Source organism: Clinocottus analis, unplaced genomic scaffold (genome assembly GCF_023055335.1).
Source record: "Clinocottus analis isolate CAN_PGR_092001 unplaced genomic scaffold, fCliAna1.0.p SCAF_11, whole genome shotgun sequence".
NCBI lineage: Eukaryota > Metazoa > Chordata > Actinopteri > Perciformes > Cottidae > Clinocottus > Clinocottus analis.
Window position 1 is genome coordinate 16669587 of NW_027175832.1, and position 17190 is coordinate 16686776.

The 17190-nt window shown below is 40.0% G+C and overlaps 1 protein-coding gene across 1 annotated transcript; it reads left to right on the top strand.

The window, feature by feature from the left end:
• Positions 1 to 1916: 1916 nt before the first annotated feature.
• Positions 1917 to 16816, top strand: npc1 (Niemann-Pick disease, type C1). Its single transcript, XM_068571083.1, has 25 exons — positions 1917 to 2062; positions 4208 to 4336; positions 4509 to 4615; positions 4924 to 5069; positions 5304 to 5471; positions 5596 to 5845; positions 5934 to 6016; positions 6176 to 6546; positions 6762 to 6988; positions 7356 to 7456; positions 8089 to 8191; positions 8298 to 8487; positions 8740 to 8922; positions 9162 to 9276; positions 9514 to 9641; positions 9900 to 10034; positions 10163 to 10252; positions 10548 to 10738; positions 11381 to 11496; positions 12197 to 12326; positions 12527 to 12712; positions 13253 to 13484; positions 14165 to 14278; positions 14563 to 14725; positions 14847 to 16816. The coding sequence occupies exons 1-25, from the start codon at positions 1985 to 1987 to the stop codon at positions 14927 to 14929; spliced, it is 3819 nt and encodes a 1272-aa protein (XP_068427184.1). The 5' UTR covers positions 1917 to 1984; the 3' UTR covers positions 14930 to 16816.
• Positions 16817 to 17190: the final 374 nt, after the last annotated feature.

Here is a 17190-nt window from a genome sequence, read left to right on the forward strand (position 1 = left end):
TCTGAGACCGAATCGCATTGAATACACAGAATAAAACAATAGCGTTTTCTATTTCATTGATCAAAAGTGATGTGTGTTGCTGACATTGTTTATTCTCCTGAACATTGTACGGCTATTTATTCAGTTTAAAACCTAACTCAGGAGATTAGCGGCCCTGTTCCACGTGTAAACATTTATATGAATAATGCTTTTCTTAAACACCGAGGGTAAAATATACTGCTGTCTGCTGTGTTTTGGACATAAAAAACTTAGTGTGATTAAATATTAACCCGAGGGGAAAAGATAAGATTAAGCTCCACTTTTAATGAGCTGCACGCTAAACTGCCAACACAGCAGGTTTTGCCAAATTTAAAACTTTCGAGGAAAAGATGCATTACATTTGAGATGAAGTTATTTAGTTTATCTAGGCCCGCAGATTTGAGAGATTGCAAACTGTGTCATAAGCATAAGTCCTACATGTTCAAGGCTGCAAGGGGTATACATTATGACATTTGAATTAAATATTCCTAAATTTAGATTTTAAGCCTGAAAAACAGATATGTGTCGCTAATGTGCACAATTAAAGTAAGTGGCGAAAGAAACATCCATATTTAGTATTGACAGTCAAACACAAGGAATTATCAGTTAAAAACTCAGCTAATATGCTTCATCAGGACTGTTTGGGTTTGCTTTAATCAGATTGGAATGACAATTTTCCCAAATATTTGAGAAACAAATCATTAACAACAACAAAGACCAGGAGGAAGTGTTCACATTTAAAAGAGCACACACCAATTGTGACCTTGTGTCAATGTTGATTTAATTAATGAGTAATACAAACTACAGGTTTGAAAATTGGCATATTTAGATCTGCAGTTATATTATCCATTATTATTAAAATTATGATTAATAGACAGATGAATTGTTCTCACTCTGGCGTTCAATAATAAAGGAAATATATTCAGTCAAACATAGTCTAAGGCAGGTTATCAAGTAGTAGTTGTATCAAGTAGATGGTACCTAATTTGAAATATATATTTCAAATTAGCATGTATTAAAAAATCCTTTAAAAAATAGTAATTTAATAAATATTCAATAATATAAGTGTAAGTTATTAAACTGAATTGTATATAATCTAAATTAAATCAGACACTGATGGCACAACGCTGTGTGATACATTGTTTTTCAACCAATTATGCTTTGTGTTGGTTAGGGGGAACTGGGCTGAAAAAGAAATTCCACAGGGTGTGCATCACTGAAAGAAGGTTGAGTACCACTGGTCTAACATGAATTCACTCACAGAGGTTATAGGTATAGGGTGTGTTCATAGTCATAACGCAAGAGCCAGTTGAGCAACCTTAAATCATTAACGATTAAAGGTACATTGGGTATGGTTTTCTTTCCATATATATTTGTGTCGTGGAATTTTAAAAAAAAAACATATTAAAAGTATATAATTGTCCGAGTCAAGTATGTATTTTTACTTTTTGATATAAAGTTTGCATGTAAAAGTTTTATTTTACTTCTTTTATGTCTTTTTTAAGTCTAAAATACGTGTGACTTTGTCTACTTCCTTGAAACATCGTACACATTGTGTGTTTATGTGATGCACACTGTCTTGCCCTTTGGTCACCATCTACCAAAGCTTATTAGAGATTGGATTTTCTTCTCTGTCCTGATAAGGTTGTGTCAACACCGAGGATAACAATGGAAATAAATCCAGGACGGAATAATTCTGATCCCTATCTAACTAGTGGTGTTTTATAAACATGCTGTCAAAATGTTTTAACCAGACTCTGATTGATAAAAGAGCTTTTCAAAGGTTTTGGATTAGTGCATGTTGGCGAGGAGATGTAGTGCGTCCTCAGCACCGTTTGGTGGCAGCACTGAGGCGGCAGTTTGTCTCCGCCCAAAACAAATAATGCAACGAAGAAGAAACCATCAACAAGATATGCGAAACTTTAGGTGAACAGACAGTACTATTCGGTCGTTTGCAGGCAGAGGGATGGGGGTCCTACCAGGGAAAAACCTTTTATGTCCACTTTTCTTCATTATACTCCTATCAGAGGGACATTTTCGATGGGTGAGTGTCAACTAACGCCCGTGTTCTCGTGACTAAAACATGACTCAGCTCGGTCTGCTGTTGCTAGTCTGCTGTTTATCTGAAGGGTCGCTAGCGAAACTACCCCTCCCGGTTAGTTCAGCTGTTTTAAAGCTTTCTGTTTTTTTTAAATTTTATTTCTACCCGGGGCAGTAATAGCGTTAACTGGAGCTCAAACATAATAATAACAATAGCATGACTGTTTGACTGCACCAGCCTCATTCGCGCGAACCAAAACTAGTGAAGACAGATTAGCTTTGACTTTCCAGAGTTTCGTGCTGTCATGTTTTGGCACATTGAGGAAAAAAATAGCACCAGCCTGTTTCAACTAGCTTAGGTATTTAGATAAAGCTCAGGTAAACATGTTCCAGTCAATGTTGATCAATGTGATCACTCCAAGCCATGTTTTTATGTTCAAACGGCTCACAAAAGTGGAATGAAAAATGTGCAGCGCGAGCATGTTACTCAACTTCATCATCCGCAGCTCGGGAACATAATGTGACGACCACTGGTTGAGGATGCATTGCGTCTTTGTTTATTATATGATTTATTATAAATTGTTTAGATAATGTAGTCATTGAGACAAAACATAGAAAACTTGCCTGTCTATGCTTTTTATTTTATTTTTTTATACATTTAAAGGATAATAATATAGTAATAACACATAATAGTAATAGTAAGTAACGTTATTTTGACACTACTCGAGACAAGACAATCCAATCTTTGAGGTGCCTCTTGATGGTATTGATCACACCAGTCAAACTTTTTAGAGATTTAATCGGATGTTGGTGCTACTCACTTGCTTATCTCTCGCTGCTCCTTTGACTGCATTGTTTGAATTTCCATTGAAGAGGTACATAGGTCAATCCAACTCCAAAACTATGTTAAACATTATATCGTTTGGAATACAATGATTCATTAGGGTTCATCACAGTGAGGTTTTCTCAGCATTATGGGAAAAAATAGCACGGATGTGGTATAAGCGGACAAATACTGAGGGTTTTGAGAATGCAGTGGATAAGCGGGAAGAAGTGTAAAGGAACTGGCCCACACACATTCCTGTAGAGGGGTTTTGAGGGTCGTACATCAGGTTTCTGTTACATTTATGACCGTTTTGCACACAACTTCTGGTTCTTACGATATAAACAAGTATCTCACAACTAGTTCTGAGTTTTGCAAGTTGACTTTGGACGAATAGTTGTTACACTGTATATTGAGGACTGGTTAAGTCTACAGCTCCCAACTGAAGCAATATTGCAAAAGCTGCCCTTGAACTCAAACCCACAAGTCACTAGGACAGAGTGTAACACTGAAAGTACTCATACAACAGTTTGTAGAGTAAGTGAATTAACTTCCCCTCCTAACACAGGACATGTGAGCGCTCTGATGCTGAATAAACAGATAACAGACAACTTAAACTGCAGAAGCTTTACATTGTACAAATGTGAAAACATTAAATTATTAAATAGAATGTTATTGTATTTTCTCTATTATATTACATTCAATTTAATGTTTCAAGTGCTCAAATTGAACTTGTTCGGAGCCATAACAACAGTCACTGAGTGTTGATATGTTGCCTTAGAAATCTGACCACAGTTCTCCTTTCTCTGGCCTTCGTGCATGACGTTTAATGTCGGGTTAGGCAAGATGATCGTGCACGGTGTGACTAAACGGATCCTTACAAGGCTAGCTCTTTAAATGCAAGGCCCTAAGAAAAACAAATTGCAGAAGTGAAATTTGTATTTTCAGACGTGCAAAGCACGAGATACTAGAAACAGGCATGACTCGAGGTTTAAAAACGTTCAACCTCAAAGTAACAAGGGACAGCGTTTCCATCAGATCAGAATAGTCAAGTCCTTTTGAGCAGCCCAAATTAAGTCACATGCTCCTGGTGGACCTGTAGAGGAACTTTATATGAGCTATCTGTCTTACATTCTTTGTCCAGACCTTGCCCATGTGACCTCATCAGAAAAAAATAGAAGTGGGCTTCTCTCAGTAAAAAGCTTCTTAACAGACTGCAAAAAAAATAAATGTATTGAATGCAGACCAATGTTTTACATAAATCAAATGTCTTTGTTTCAGTACATTGAACATGTGATCACTGTCTTTTTCGTGTCTTTCTGTCAGGTTGATGCACAGCACTGTGTGTGGTATGGTGAGTGTGGGGAGTCCATGAAGGTGACTGGAAAAAAGTACAACTGCAACTATACTGGTCCTCCCCGCCCGCTAGAATCTAAGGGTTATGACCTTCTCACGGTACATGGAGTAGCATCTTGATATTTTTGTCCTGTTTGTGCTGACATCTGATCAATCCTGTGTGATATACTTCTGCTTTTCTGAAGTTATTTTTTTTTTCTTTCTTTGCACTGTGGAAAAATTCTACCAGCGTGTATTAAAGTGACGCCATCCCTTTTGTGGTTACTTGCAGGAGCTTTGTCCTGGATACGACTATGGAGACCGACTCCTCTGCTGTGACGTTAACCAGTTGAACACCCTCAAAGGGAGCCTCCAGCTGCCACTTCAGTTTCTGTCTCGGTATGCACTGCAGTAGATGACATGCTTTGAACGGCATTATGCATTTCTGAACAAAAATAATAGGAGTATTAGCCCTTCTGAATCTGTCCAAACTTGTTCGTCTCAAAAGTTGTTGTTTAAACATGCGAGCAACTTGCTCACTGGTCAAATGACTATGATTTTATAAGGTTGACAGCTTTTCTTATCTTTGCAGATTTTATTTACTTACAGCATTTGTTATTGCCTTGTTTTTTTCATGCAACTGTTGTAAACTTTGACATATTTTATTAAGTTATACAATGTCCGCTTTTGTTTTTTTCTGTGTGCAGGTGTCCTGCCTGTTTCTTCAACCTGATGAGCCTCTTCTGTGAGCTGACATGCAGCCCTCACCAGAGTCAGTTCATGAATGCCACCAAGTTCAATGGGACCAATGTCGTAGAAGTGGAGTACTATATTGGACAGACATTTTCCAATGGTGAGTTCACAGCCAGATGTTGATTTAGGAAAAACAGCATAGTTCTCATCATTTTCATGCTATGTCACGCCTGCAGAGGAAACGTCACTAGTTTCCTACTTTAACATGATGTCATGCTCTCAATCGTGTGCTTTTGTGGATGACTTAGAGTCATAACTGTGTTTTTATTAAATAAATTAGGCGATTGGCAGTCCAACTGAACTAATCAGGGTTTTTTTCTTCTTCTTTTTTCAGCTATGTATAATGCCTGTCAGGACGTCCAGGCACCATCCAGTAACGTGAAGGCCTTATCACTGCTGTGTGGAAAGGATGCAAAGGACTGCAATGCTACCAACTGGATCCAGTATATGTTCAATATTAACAATGGACAGACTCCTTTTCCTATTATTCCCACATTCTCAGGTAAATCATTTTTTAAGGTCATGTTGCAGAAAAATCTCCTCATTGATTTCTTTTCATGCACTTTAAACCAACATTTACCTGTGTTATTATTTCACCATACCGTTCTGCTGTGTCTTTGCACTAGACGTCCCGGTGGCTGGTTACACTCCCATGAACAACAAGACGTATGCCTGTACAGAGGGCCTGGAGGACGGTTCAGGTTCTTGCTCCTGTCAGGACTGCACAAAGGCCTGTGGCCCCAAGCCTGTGCCTCCCCCTCTTCCCCCTCCCTGGACAATCTTTGGCATCGATGCCATGACTGTCATCATGTGGATCTCTTACACAGCCTTCTTGCTCATCTTTATTGGAGCTGTACTGGGAGCTTGGTGTTACAGGTAGATCCACTTAAAACAAACATATTGATTCCGATGCTTGCTTCAGAAGATGACACAAATTGGCTTGCATGGTTTTTTGTGCCTACAGGAAGAGGACCATCATGTCTGAGTATGGCCCTATATTGGACAGCAATAACCCGCTGTCTCTCAATAGCGATAATCCTGACCAAGGTATTGTAATGCATGAAACAAGTCAAAGCGTTAGTCCTCTCTTTCGGTAATCAGTTTGTTGTGCCACTAATTTAATATCTCTTTAGCTGTAATGCATGTACATTGTTGTATTATTGTTGCGTGACGTGAGCTAACGCCTACCCCTTTTCACCTCTAAAGTAAACGCATCATGCTGTGAAATACTGGGTGAACGCTTCGAGAATGCTCTGCGGATCCTCTTCAGTTCCTGGGGTTCCTTCTGTGTGCGGCATCCCGCTCTGGTTGTACTGGGCAGCCTGATACTGGTGGGTGCCTCCTCCGGGGGCCTGGTCTACATGCGCATCACCACCGACCCTGTCGAGCTGTGGTCTTCTCCCACTAGCCAGGCTCGGCAAGAGAAAAACTACTTTGACAGCCACTTCGGACCCTTTTTTAGAACCGCACAGCTCATTATAACCTCTCCACTCAATGAAACTTCTATTTACTCACCCTACTTTGGAGGATCAGATGTCCCATTTGGAGCCATCCTGAGCAAAGACATCCTGCACCAGGTGGGTTAGTGGGAGAAGTCAATATGGAAGCTGGATCAATAGCAATATTTTGACATTGGAGTCACTGTGAGTTTTGTCAAAGGAAGTGTTGTTTCTGTCACCAGATAAAATAGAAACTGTGCATGTGAAGAGCAGCTGCTTTTCTGAAAACAGTGGTTGATTGGTTCTCTTTTTTTCCTTTTCTACTTTCATTTTTTCCATCAATAACCAACCAGGTGCTGGATCTTCAGCTTGCCATCGAAGGCCTTATTGCGACATACGAGAGCCAAAGTGTCACCTTGAAGGACATCTGCTTGGCTCCACTGGCTCCTTACAATACCAACTGTACCATCTTGAGTGTCCTCAACTACTTCCAAAACAGCCATGCTGTGCTGGACCATGTTATAGGAGATGATTTCTATGTTTATGCTGACTATCACAGCCACTTCCTCTACTGTGTCAGGTGAGGTTTGCTGCTTCATTTAGTGATTTCTGTCTGTTGTTTGCCTTAATTGCCGGCATAAATGTATTGCAGGTTTTGAAAACGGTAAAGTGAAAAGGTCAAAACGTCTATGTCGCAATCGAACACCTGCTGCTCTTGAAAATGTGTTTTTTCCATTCACTGGCATCTGCACTTTGTGAGAACTGTTGTGTGTGTGTGTCTTAAAAAAGCACAAGCCGACTTCCTCATTTGTTTTCACGCAGTGATTCTTCATCCGTTATTCTTAACTGCACTACTATTACGTCAAGTAATGGCAAAAACCTGTGGCTAATCTAATAATGGCTGTTATTTTTCAGGCTATTAACTGTGTTGGTCTTTTCTTCCACAGTGCGCCAGCATCCCTCAACGACACCACTCTCCTCCACGACCCCTGTTTAGGCACCTACGGGGGCCCCATCTTCCCTTGGCTGGCCCTCGGGGGTTACGATGGTGAGCTGGAGTTACACCTTTTGAGGGCAGGGAAGAATTTACATTAGTTACCTAATCACTTTGCAAACTCTATGAAGATTTGTAAATTGCAAAAAAAAAATATTTTGCCCTTTTGGTCACTGAGTCAGGTTACAAGTGACATGCTTGAAATTATAATATGGAAAAAATCAAGAATGAGAAAATGTTGGTCCTGTTACAGTGGGAACTACTGGAGAAGCAGTTGAGTACTTTGTCCTAACCCGTGAAGATACATCATAAAACTATACAGGTGTAGAGTTGGGATCAAAATGAAAGTCGCGTTCGGAGATAGGTGTGGTCCAAGCGAGGGAGTAAGAATCAGGGGGTCAGGAAGTGGGGAAGGAAAGGGCCGTCAGGAGTGCCTTTCTTGGTTCTTCTGTCAAAGAAGAAACAATGATAACCTCCTGAGGAGTTGTTGTTGCTCTGTATGGTTGCATCACACACACCTAAATCCCGCCCATAGCTGCCATGAGTTCCTCACAGCATGCTGATTCATGCATAACTTAAGATGCATTAACTTAAAGTAGGACCAGATCGTTCTGCCACGTAATTGAAGGTGTGGTTCCATGACTATTGTTTACGAAACATTTACAGTGAATGTGTCTTCCTTACAGAAACCAACTACAACAATGCCACTGCTCTGGTGATCACTTTCCCAATCAACAACTACCTGAACGACTCCGTCAGGGTGAACAAAGCTCTGGCATGGGAGAAAGAGTGAGACATCTTATCTGTTCCTGAATAAAGAGATCTTGTGGCTCGCAGAAATCAACATTAATGGTGTCTTTGCTTGAATTGTGTGTTGTTGTTTTTTGCATTTCAGATTCATCAAGTTTATGAAGAACTTTAAAAATCCCAACCTGACGATTGCCTTTAGTGCTGAGAGGAGTATTGAAGATGAAATAAACAGAGAGAGCAACAGTGACATCAGTACCATCGTGATCAGCTATGCCATTATGTTCATCTACATCTCCCTGGCTCTGGGTCACATCAACAGCTTCAGGAGATTGATGGTAAGAAAAGTATTCAATGTGTCATCCTTTTTTTTATGGTTAAGTATCCGTCACCATAATCCATATCTTAAATGGTTTACACGTTACGCAGTGTAACGCTTCTTTGTCTGTGACGTAAGAGTTCGGCAAACTTCAACAAAACTGGTGAAACTTGCTGGACGACTTCCTGCAACCCGGGCGTAAAAGGGAGGAGCTAAAGGGAAGAACATGGCTTATCTTTTCCATGGCTGACATGTCCTTTTGCCCATACAGGTGGACTCTAAGATCTCTCTGGGTATTGCGGGCATCCTGATCGTGCTCAGCTCGGTGTCCTCCTCACTCGGGATCTTCAGCTATGGTGGCGTTCCCCTCACCCTCATTGTGATCGAGGTCATTCCTTTCCTGGTGCTGGCTGTTGGGGTGGACAACATCTTTATCATAGTGCAGACATATCAGGTAACCTTCGCAACCCAAATCCTTAAAAGTTTTATAAATCAACCAATTGATTTGTCTCACGGTTTAATGTGTGTGTTTATTTACTTAAAGTGAACTATTTTGTCATATATTTCATGAGAACTGTGCTTGTTTTGTATGCCTCCCTATATAAAATAAATCAGACCTTTTTTTTGCGCATGCTGCCAATAAAATCTGGTAAACTCTCCTAAAAATGTTTTTCCATTTGTATTTCTGAACAGAGAGATGAGCGGATGCCGCAGGAGGAACTTCACCAGCAGATTGGTCGTATCCTTGGAGACGTAGCCCCAAGCATGTTTCTCTCCTCCTTCTCGGAGACGGTCGCCTTTTTTCTCGGTAAAATACATCACCTATTTAATAGACCCTATGAGTACACAGACGATGTCAAATGATAGTGCAACATATGTATTCTTAGTGATGATATGCGACCTTCAAGAGAAAGATATTTTTGTATGTATGTATGTATGTATGTATGTATGTATGTATGTATGTATGTATGTATGTATGTATGTATGTACAGGATTGACACAGTCTCATAGTTACCTGATCAAACTGTTGACCTTTCCCCTGCAGGAGCCCTGTCCAACATGCCTGCAGTGAGGACATTCTCTCTGTTTGCTGGATTGGCCGTTTTCATTGATTTCCTGTTGCAGATCAGTTGCTTTGTCAGCTTGCTCGGCTTGGACGCCCGAAGACAGGAGGTGAGACGGACATAAATGATAATGCTGAAGGGCTTGAAGATGGCAGATTGGGAACTTTACAGGATTTCCTGGAGATTTAACAGGCCCACCTTTAACGTTGTACAAATGTGATTTTGAAAAGTTGAATGTTTGCCAGTAAAGGGATTATTTGTAGCGAGAACCTCCTCGGTGACAGGTTCAACAAGATTCAACACACGATTCAAACTCCACACTGGTTACAATTATCAAATGCTGCGTTGTCTGTTGTGTTAAAAAAAGGGGAATCGACTCGACATCCTTTGCTGTGTGAAGCTGTCGGAAGGCCAGGAAGGAAAGTCGGACAGTTTCCTCTTCCGTTTTTTCAAGAAAATCTTTGCCCCATTCATCCTCAAGGAGTGGGTGCGACCAATCATAGTAAGAACCTCACACTTTGCAAGTCATGCCAGTAAACGTGTTAATTTAGTTGTCCTATTTGTCATAGTAGAATATATTGAAGGCATTTTTTTTCTCAAAAACATTTTTTTTCATCTCCCTTTGTTCAGGTGGCAGTTTTTGTGGGAATTCTCTCCTTCAGTGTTTCTGTGGTGAATAAAGTGGAGATTGGACTGGACCAGAAACTCTCCATGCCTGATGTATGTCCTTGCATTTTCGATCATAACCCTGTTTATGGATTGCTTGTACTTAACTCTTTTAATAGATGGGGGCAAAGTAGAATGGTAATACTATTTGTTGTAGCACTTATCGGCAGTGCAGTTTATTTTGTGACTGTTTTAGGGCTCACGTCATTTTATCATCTCACTGCATCAGCCAATCACCAAATATTCCACAACATTGCATTCTTGCAAGTCTTCCCGGTACAACAATGTGCATTGGTTAGCATTTCTGTTCTCATGGAGATCTATTTTGATGATCCGTCTCTTTATCTAGGACTCGTACGTGCTGGACTACTTTAAGAACCTGAGCATGTATCTTCACACCGGCGCTCCAGTGTACTTTGTGGTGGAGGAAGGTCTTAACTACAGCAGTCCAGAGGGCCAGAACGCCGTGTGCGGAGGAGTCGGCTGCAACAACAACTCTCTGGTACAGCAGGTCTACAGCGCCTCACTCATCAGCAACTAGTAAGTCTGCGAAGGAGTTACATCACCGATCGTTTACTTGCACAAGACATACAGCAACCAATTATTTGTGCTGCAGGATGACCCTTAGAAGTTAACGTTGCACTGGTTCTCTCCATAGATTTTGGATTATTGCAGAAAATAAATTCTATGACAGACAAACATTTATGATACTTACTCGTTCTGCAAGTTAATCTGCACAAACCATCACACTATCATTATTAGGTTATCTACTGTCATACTTTATGTTAAAATCTCTTCATCTTATGTAAACCAGAGACTTTACTTCAGGCATCTAACCAAAAACCCAATCAACAAACTCATTGACTTTGAGACGAGGCAACCAGAAGTGCAGAAGTGCTAGTTCATTAGGTTAAGGACTCATTGATATTCCTTTTATCTCATTGAAGATGACGCAAAAAAGGGTTGCAGGAAGTGACTTAAACCCTTTTTTGATTTTTTTTAAAATTCCAATTACATTGAACATGCAGCATACATTTGATTGGATATGATGGTTAGGCACCACAACCTAAGAAACGTGTGAGTTCAGATTCGGCGAAAGTCACACAAGGACAAAACGTCGGCTCGATCTACTTTCTGTTTTTTTTTTGTTTTTTTCAACTTCACTTTTCCTTTGACTCCCAGCACGACCATGGCTTTCACTCCGTCCTCTTGGCTTGATGACTACTTCGACTGGGTGAAGCCGCAGTCCTCCTGCTGTCGATACTACAACACCAGTGGGGATTTCTGCAATGCCTCTGGTACATTTTTATCTTATGTCAACATACTTTGAACCCACGTCACATTGCCCCGTTATCACAAGCTGCTGTCAGGCGGTTTTTCACAAAAGGAAGTAAAAAACATATTGTTTAAAGGACATAATCCACGGCCGTAGTGTAATTATTGTGAAAGTAATATGCATTGTATTTCAAACTAAAACTGAGGTATTGTAATATTTAAACTTATTGAATGACTCGCAAACCTATTCAAGTTTTCAAAAAGGAAAAGATTGGTATCTTTATATACACCAGCAAATTAACGCCATTCTTTTATTATTAGTTCTCTGGTTATTAAAATGAATTGCATGCGGTTAAAAAGTATTCTGCGAGTCATCAAGAGGTAATATATTTGAGGAACTGGGAAGCCACCAGTAAAAGTCCTTGGCCACACATGGAATATATTTACCTGCACGCAGTTTCAGAAAGGAAACGTAAATTACCGAAATGTAATAAAGTCATAGTCAGTATAAATTTAAAAAACAAGCGTTGTTTACACCTGTTCTGTTGCTTTTTAGACTCACCGTGTTCACAGTGTTTATTCTTCATTGATTTTTTAGTTAGTGACAAAACCTTGTTGTGCAACTTTTGAGGTAATTTCTTTAGTTCATGGCTTTGTCTCGGAACAAATTTGTATATTTCTCCAATCCTGTGGGATTTATGAATTCCTGATGTGTCTTCCCAGTGGTGAATCCCTCCTGTGTACACTGTCGGCCGATGACTCCCAGTGGAAAGCAGAGGCCAGAAGGAGAAGACTTCATGCAGTTTCTACCCATGTTTCTTTCAGACAATCCAAACATCAAGTGTGGAAAAGGGTAACTATATAGCTCTGCTGAAAACATTTTCTCTGTATTTGTATTGAAGACACAGGACCTGTCGTTGAACGCTTTCATTTTAACTTCTGTGTTTTTTAATGTTTTTAAGAGTGTCTCATTACATGTTTTGCCACTTTTTATTGTGATTGGCAAATTTCCCCCTCATTTATCTCTCTCGCAATGCGTTCATGCTCCTCCAGCGGCCATGCAGCCTACGCCTCAGCAGTCGAACTGTATCCCAAAGACGCCGGGGTCGGAGCCACATACTTCATGACGTACCACACCATCCTGAAAGAATCCCCAGATTACATAGAAGCTTTAAAAATGGCTCGAATTCTGGCTGATAACATCACTCAGTCCATGGACCACAAGGTGTTTGCCTATAGGTAAGTCCTGTTTTTCTACATGCAGGGCTCTCTTTGCTTGTTTCACAGTATACGTTACATTATATTTATTGCGACCGAAATGATTGTTTTCAGTTTCTCCCTCTGCCACTGGGGTCATCCTGTATCAGTGCTCTATGGTGAAATACTTGTAGATCAGGTTTTGGTTGTTTTCAAGCAAAAACCTGAACTACAAGTATTTCAAGGCCATTGGAGGAGGGGTGGTTAGGTCGGTCACAGATAAGCACACAGCAAAGAAAATATTATGAATGGCAATATAGCGGATGTTTGACCTTGAGTCCCTGAATGTATCTTTATGTCTTGTAGATTACAACTTCAGATACTGAGGTCGACACACAATTAGAATTGCTGTGACTATTTCATTTTAGAATAAGTTGACGTACAAGTCTCTATTGCAGTGCATGACAGGATAGTTCTGTAGATAGATTGAATACTACTAATAAAAATACATTATCTTTCATCCATCAGTTCTTTGTGCTATTAATTAAATTATATTTTCCCCTTTTTTTTTTTTTTTTACAGCATCTTCTATGTGTTTTACGAGCAGTACCTCACCATCGCCCATGACACAGCTATGAACCTGGGCGCGTCGCTGGCGGCCATATTTGTAGTGTCGACAGTGTTGTTGGGCTTCGAGCTGTGGGCCGCTGTGCAGGTCAGCCTCACCATCGCCATGATCCTGGTCAACATGTTTGGCGTCATGTGGCTGTGGAACATCAGCCTCAATGCGATATCCCTCGTGAACCTGGTCATGGTGAGAAGCAACATGAAACACCTGAACATTATCCCACGTACAGTAACAAACGACATACTTTTTTAAGTAAAGCAACAATGACTTTAGAGAACACACATGGACAATGAGCTTTTTACGGCATTAGTTTTTGTAGTTTTTGTAGTTCTAGACATTATTTCTATCAGGTTTTGACACAGTCGTACCTGCTCTAAGAAGAAGAGATTATTATTTGGCCGACGTTATTGACCAAATTGTCAGTTGTAATAATAATTGTTCATTTGATTTTTCGAAGCTACTTTGTGGTTCAACTTTGTCTCTCTTTACTTTCTTTCAGTGCAATGGACAATTAAATTTTCAATAGGAACAATTCGTTCACTTCTAAATTACAACTCTGTTCAGCAGCATTAGGCATTTTGATCATAAGAACTTATAGATATATGAAGGAATATGTTAAAAGAGTCTTTTTTCAGTTTTTAAATATGGATATGTTTGCACACAGATTGTACCTTTTTTAAACTTGTGGCTTGTTTACAAGCCGTCTGGCTCAGCGTGTTGCTGACATACATCTGTGTCCCGAGCTGTCACCACCAACAGTCTCTCTGTGAACAACTTGCCCTTCATCTCTCCTATGAAATAAACATTTAAAGGCAGTAAATCATTCAAGCCTTTATCTCTGATGTGTGTCCTATCCTCTGTTGCAGTGCTGTGGTATCTCGGTGGAGTTCTGCAGTCACATTGTGCGAGCTTTTTCCATCAGTGTGAAGAAGAACCGAGTGGAGCGGGCTGAGGAGGCCCTGGCTCACATGGGCAGCTCTGTAAGTCTGGCTTCATTTCTCACCAATTTTACTATAGGAAGCTTTTTCAACTTAAATCAGGAGCTTTTAGTTTTAAAAAAAAAAAAGTTTGAACAAGCTTGTAGGGCAAAATAAAGTAAAAAAGTAATATTTGTGAGAGAGAACCTCATTTACATTCAGTGTTTTCACTGAAAACATGTTTTGACAAAAAATCAGTTCTAAAATAATTTAGTTCTCTGTCCGTTAATACTAATTTATATCATCATCATTATATGACATTTAATGACACTGGTTAATGTTCGCAGGTATTCAGTGGGATCACATTAACAAAGTTCGGAGGAATCCTCATCCTGGCTCTTTCCAAGTCGCAGATCTTCCAGGTCTTCTACTTCAGGATGTACTTGGCCATCGTGCTGCTGGGGGCCTCGCACGGCCTCATCTTCCTCCCTGTGTTGCTCAGTTATATCGGTCAGTAACGTCACACTTTTAAAGGATTGGACTCAGAGTGCACAAGATTCTACGACAGATTACATTTTTTTTTTTTTTTAGATACAATCTTAACATGTTCTGATTTATTTTTTTCCTCCAGGTCCCTCAGTGAACAAAGCAAAAGTGTTTGCTGCTAACAAGCGTAACGCTGGTACAGAACGGGAGCGCCTCCTCAACTACTAGCAAGGCTGTCTGGAACAATGAACAATGAGCTATTTGTCTGAAAGGGACTGTGTGGGTGTGAGCGCAAGCCATTTCTGTGATTACTCACACACTCATCATCGTCGTCGTTGCCACTACTATGCACGGATGTAACTCAGGAATATACATGGAATTAGGAGCGCCAGGACTAGTCCGACTGCAAACGTTTTTCTCAGAAGACTTTGGACCCCCGCCAACCGTTCCTCCTCCTGACACTACAGTGAAATGGACTGACTTGAGCATTTTTAGCATTAGCAAAAATTCCTCCTTGATTGTGAAAGTCGGAGGAATACCAACCCCAACATCAGTTTATAGACCAACTCTCTGTCAGTTCCATATGCTATGAGCTGTTTTGATTGGGAAAACTCAAAAGGGTAAACTGATTAGTTTTTTCATATTTTTTTATACATATATATATATCTCAGAAAAATACTGTGGCATAGGAAATTATTTACTTACGTGGGACTTTTGTAGAACTATTTGATATTATGAATGATTTATTGACTGGCACACAGTGGAGCCAACGGATAACAAGAATAGCATAGCTCCCTGGCATCGACATCCTATCCGGGGTTTACGTACTGTATAATGAAGCAGGACAGCTAGTTGTAGCATTTTCACCTCGCAATAATGTGCGTTGGACAGCACACTGGATTTTAAATGACGTTTTGGGCACGTTCACATCCACGTTGTTCTATCCAAGTTTTAGCTCCTTTTACCTTTTGGGAGTGCTGATAACGAAAGGTTTAAATTTCTACATGGATGTGGACGTAAACGCCCTTAAAACTGAGACCAGCGAAGTTGTGTTTCATTCAAACGCCAGAGTACTGGAAGTACACAGCCAAGACAAAACAGTCCAAGTACTCGTGCACACGGCACCTTTCGGCGTTGCGTGTCGCGCTCCAAACTGCATCCTGCCATGTCTTTTATTTCCACATTGGAAGCTATTTAAATGACCCAGTGCAACATTTCATTTTAGAGCTAGTTAATTTATCGTGAGTGTCCTTTTTGAAGGGTATAGCTGGATTGTTAGTCCCTCTTGGGTGATTTTTACAAAACCCTGTGGGACATCAGTGAAGATCCATGTGGATGCCAGGTGAAAGGGGTGTGCCATGAGGCGAAAAAAAATGACTTCACATTTAGGTTTGTATGAAACGTTTTGCAGTTACTGAACAGAAGATTTGTTGCATTAAGAGATGAAGAGAAGGAGCTTTACATTTAACTGTAAATATTTTACACAGGACTAATTTAGATGTTTTTTCCTTCGTGAGAGTGTGTTGCTATAGAAAACTAGTTCATGATACTGTCCTGAAGTTTTCATTCCGACATTTTAAGTTATTTTAACGATTAATATTTTGTTACCATGCATAGCTTTCTTTCTTAAAAAACAAAACTTTCATGTGACCTTGCAAGTACAGCATTGCTTTGTTTTCAAGGGAAACAAAACAACCCATAACTGTGGACATTTGCGTCACGTGTTGGAGGTTGTAACCGGGCGAGAGGATCGCCAGCGAGTTAAATCATAACACGGTTGTGACATCAGTGGAAGAGGATGTTCAACATATTCCCCATGCGGTTTAAAAATCTGCTGGGATCTTAAAGGAACAGTACACTTCCTTGTTTTTAAATCAGGTTTTTTTTGGGGTGGGAATTTAAGAAATATTGTTGTCAATGCTCAGTTGAAACCTGGATGTCTCTGAGCAAACGACTGAATAATTTGTATCATGAATAACAAATACTTATGCTTGTTAACTGTGCTGTACATTGATATGAACAGATCATCTCTACCGTTGTGGAAGAAGAGAACCAAGCATTTGAATGCTTTAGTTTTTAAACATTTTAACAGGTATTAAATAACACTCAAAAGTATGCGTTGAAGCCTGCTTCTCCTTGTTCTTTTCCAAAGGGGTTAAATTTCTTTTTTTACCTTTTTTTTGTTGTTGCAGAATTACATTTGATTTAATATGCTAATACCCTAGTTTGAATACCAGTTAAACAGAGAAAAACACTGCAAACATTCCAATGAAGTCAAATAGCACTTTCCACTCCTGCCTAAAAAAAGTATCTTGCAACAAAATGTACAGTTTTTTTAACGTATCTTTCTTTTAAGGTCCGTATAACTGCAGCAGACGCTTCTGAAGCATAACACAGACACAGTGCCATTGTTTTCAGACTCACCACTGAGTGGCGCCGGAACCTGTTCCTGAATCATGAAGCTCTGCCTCCATCATGCTCTCAGTCAT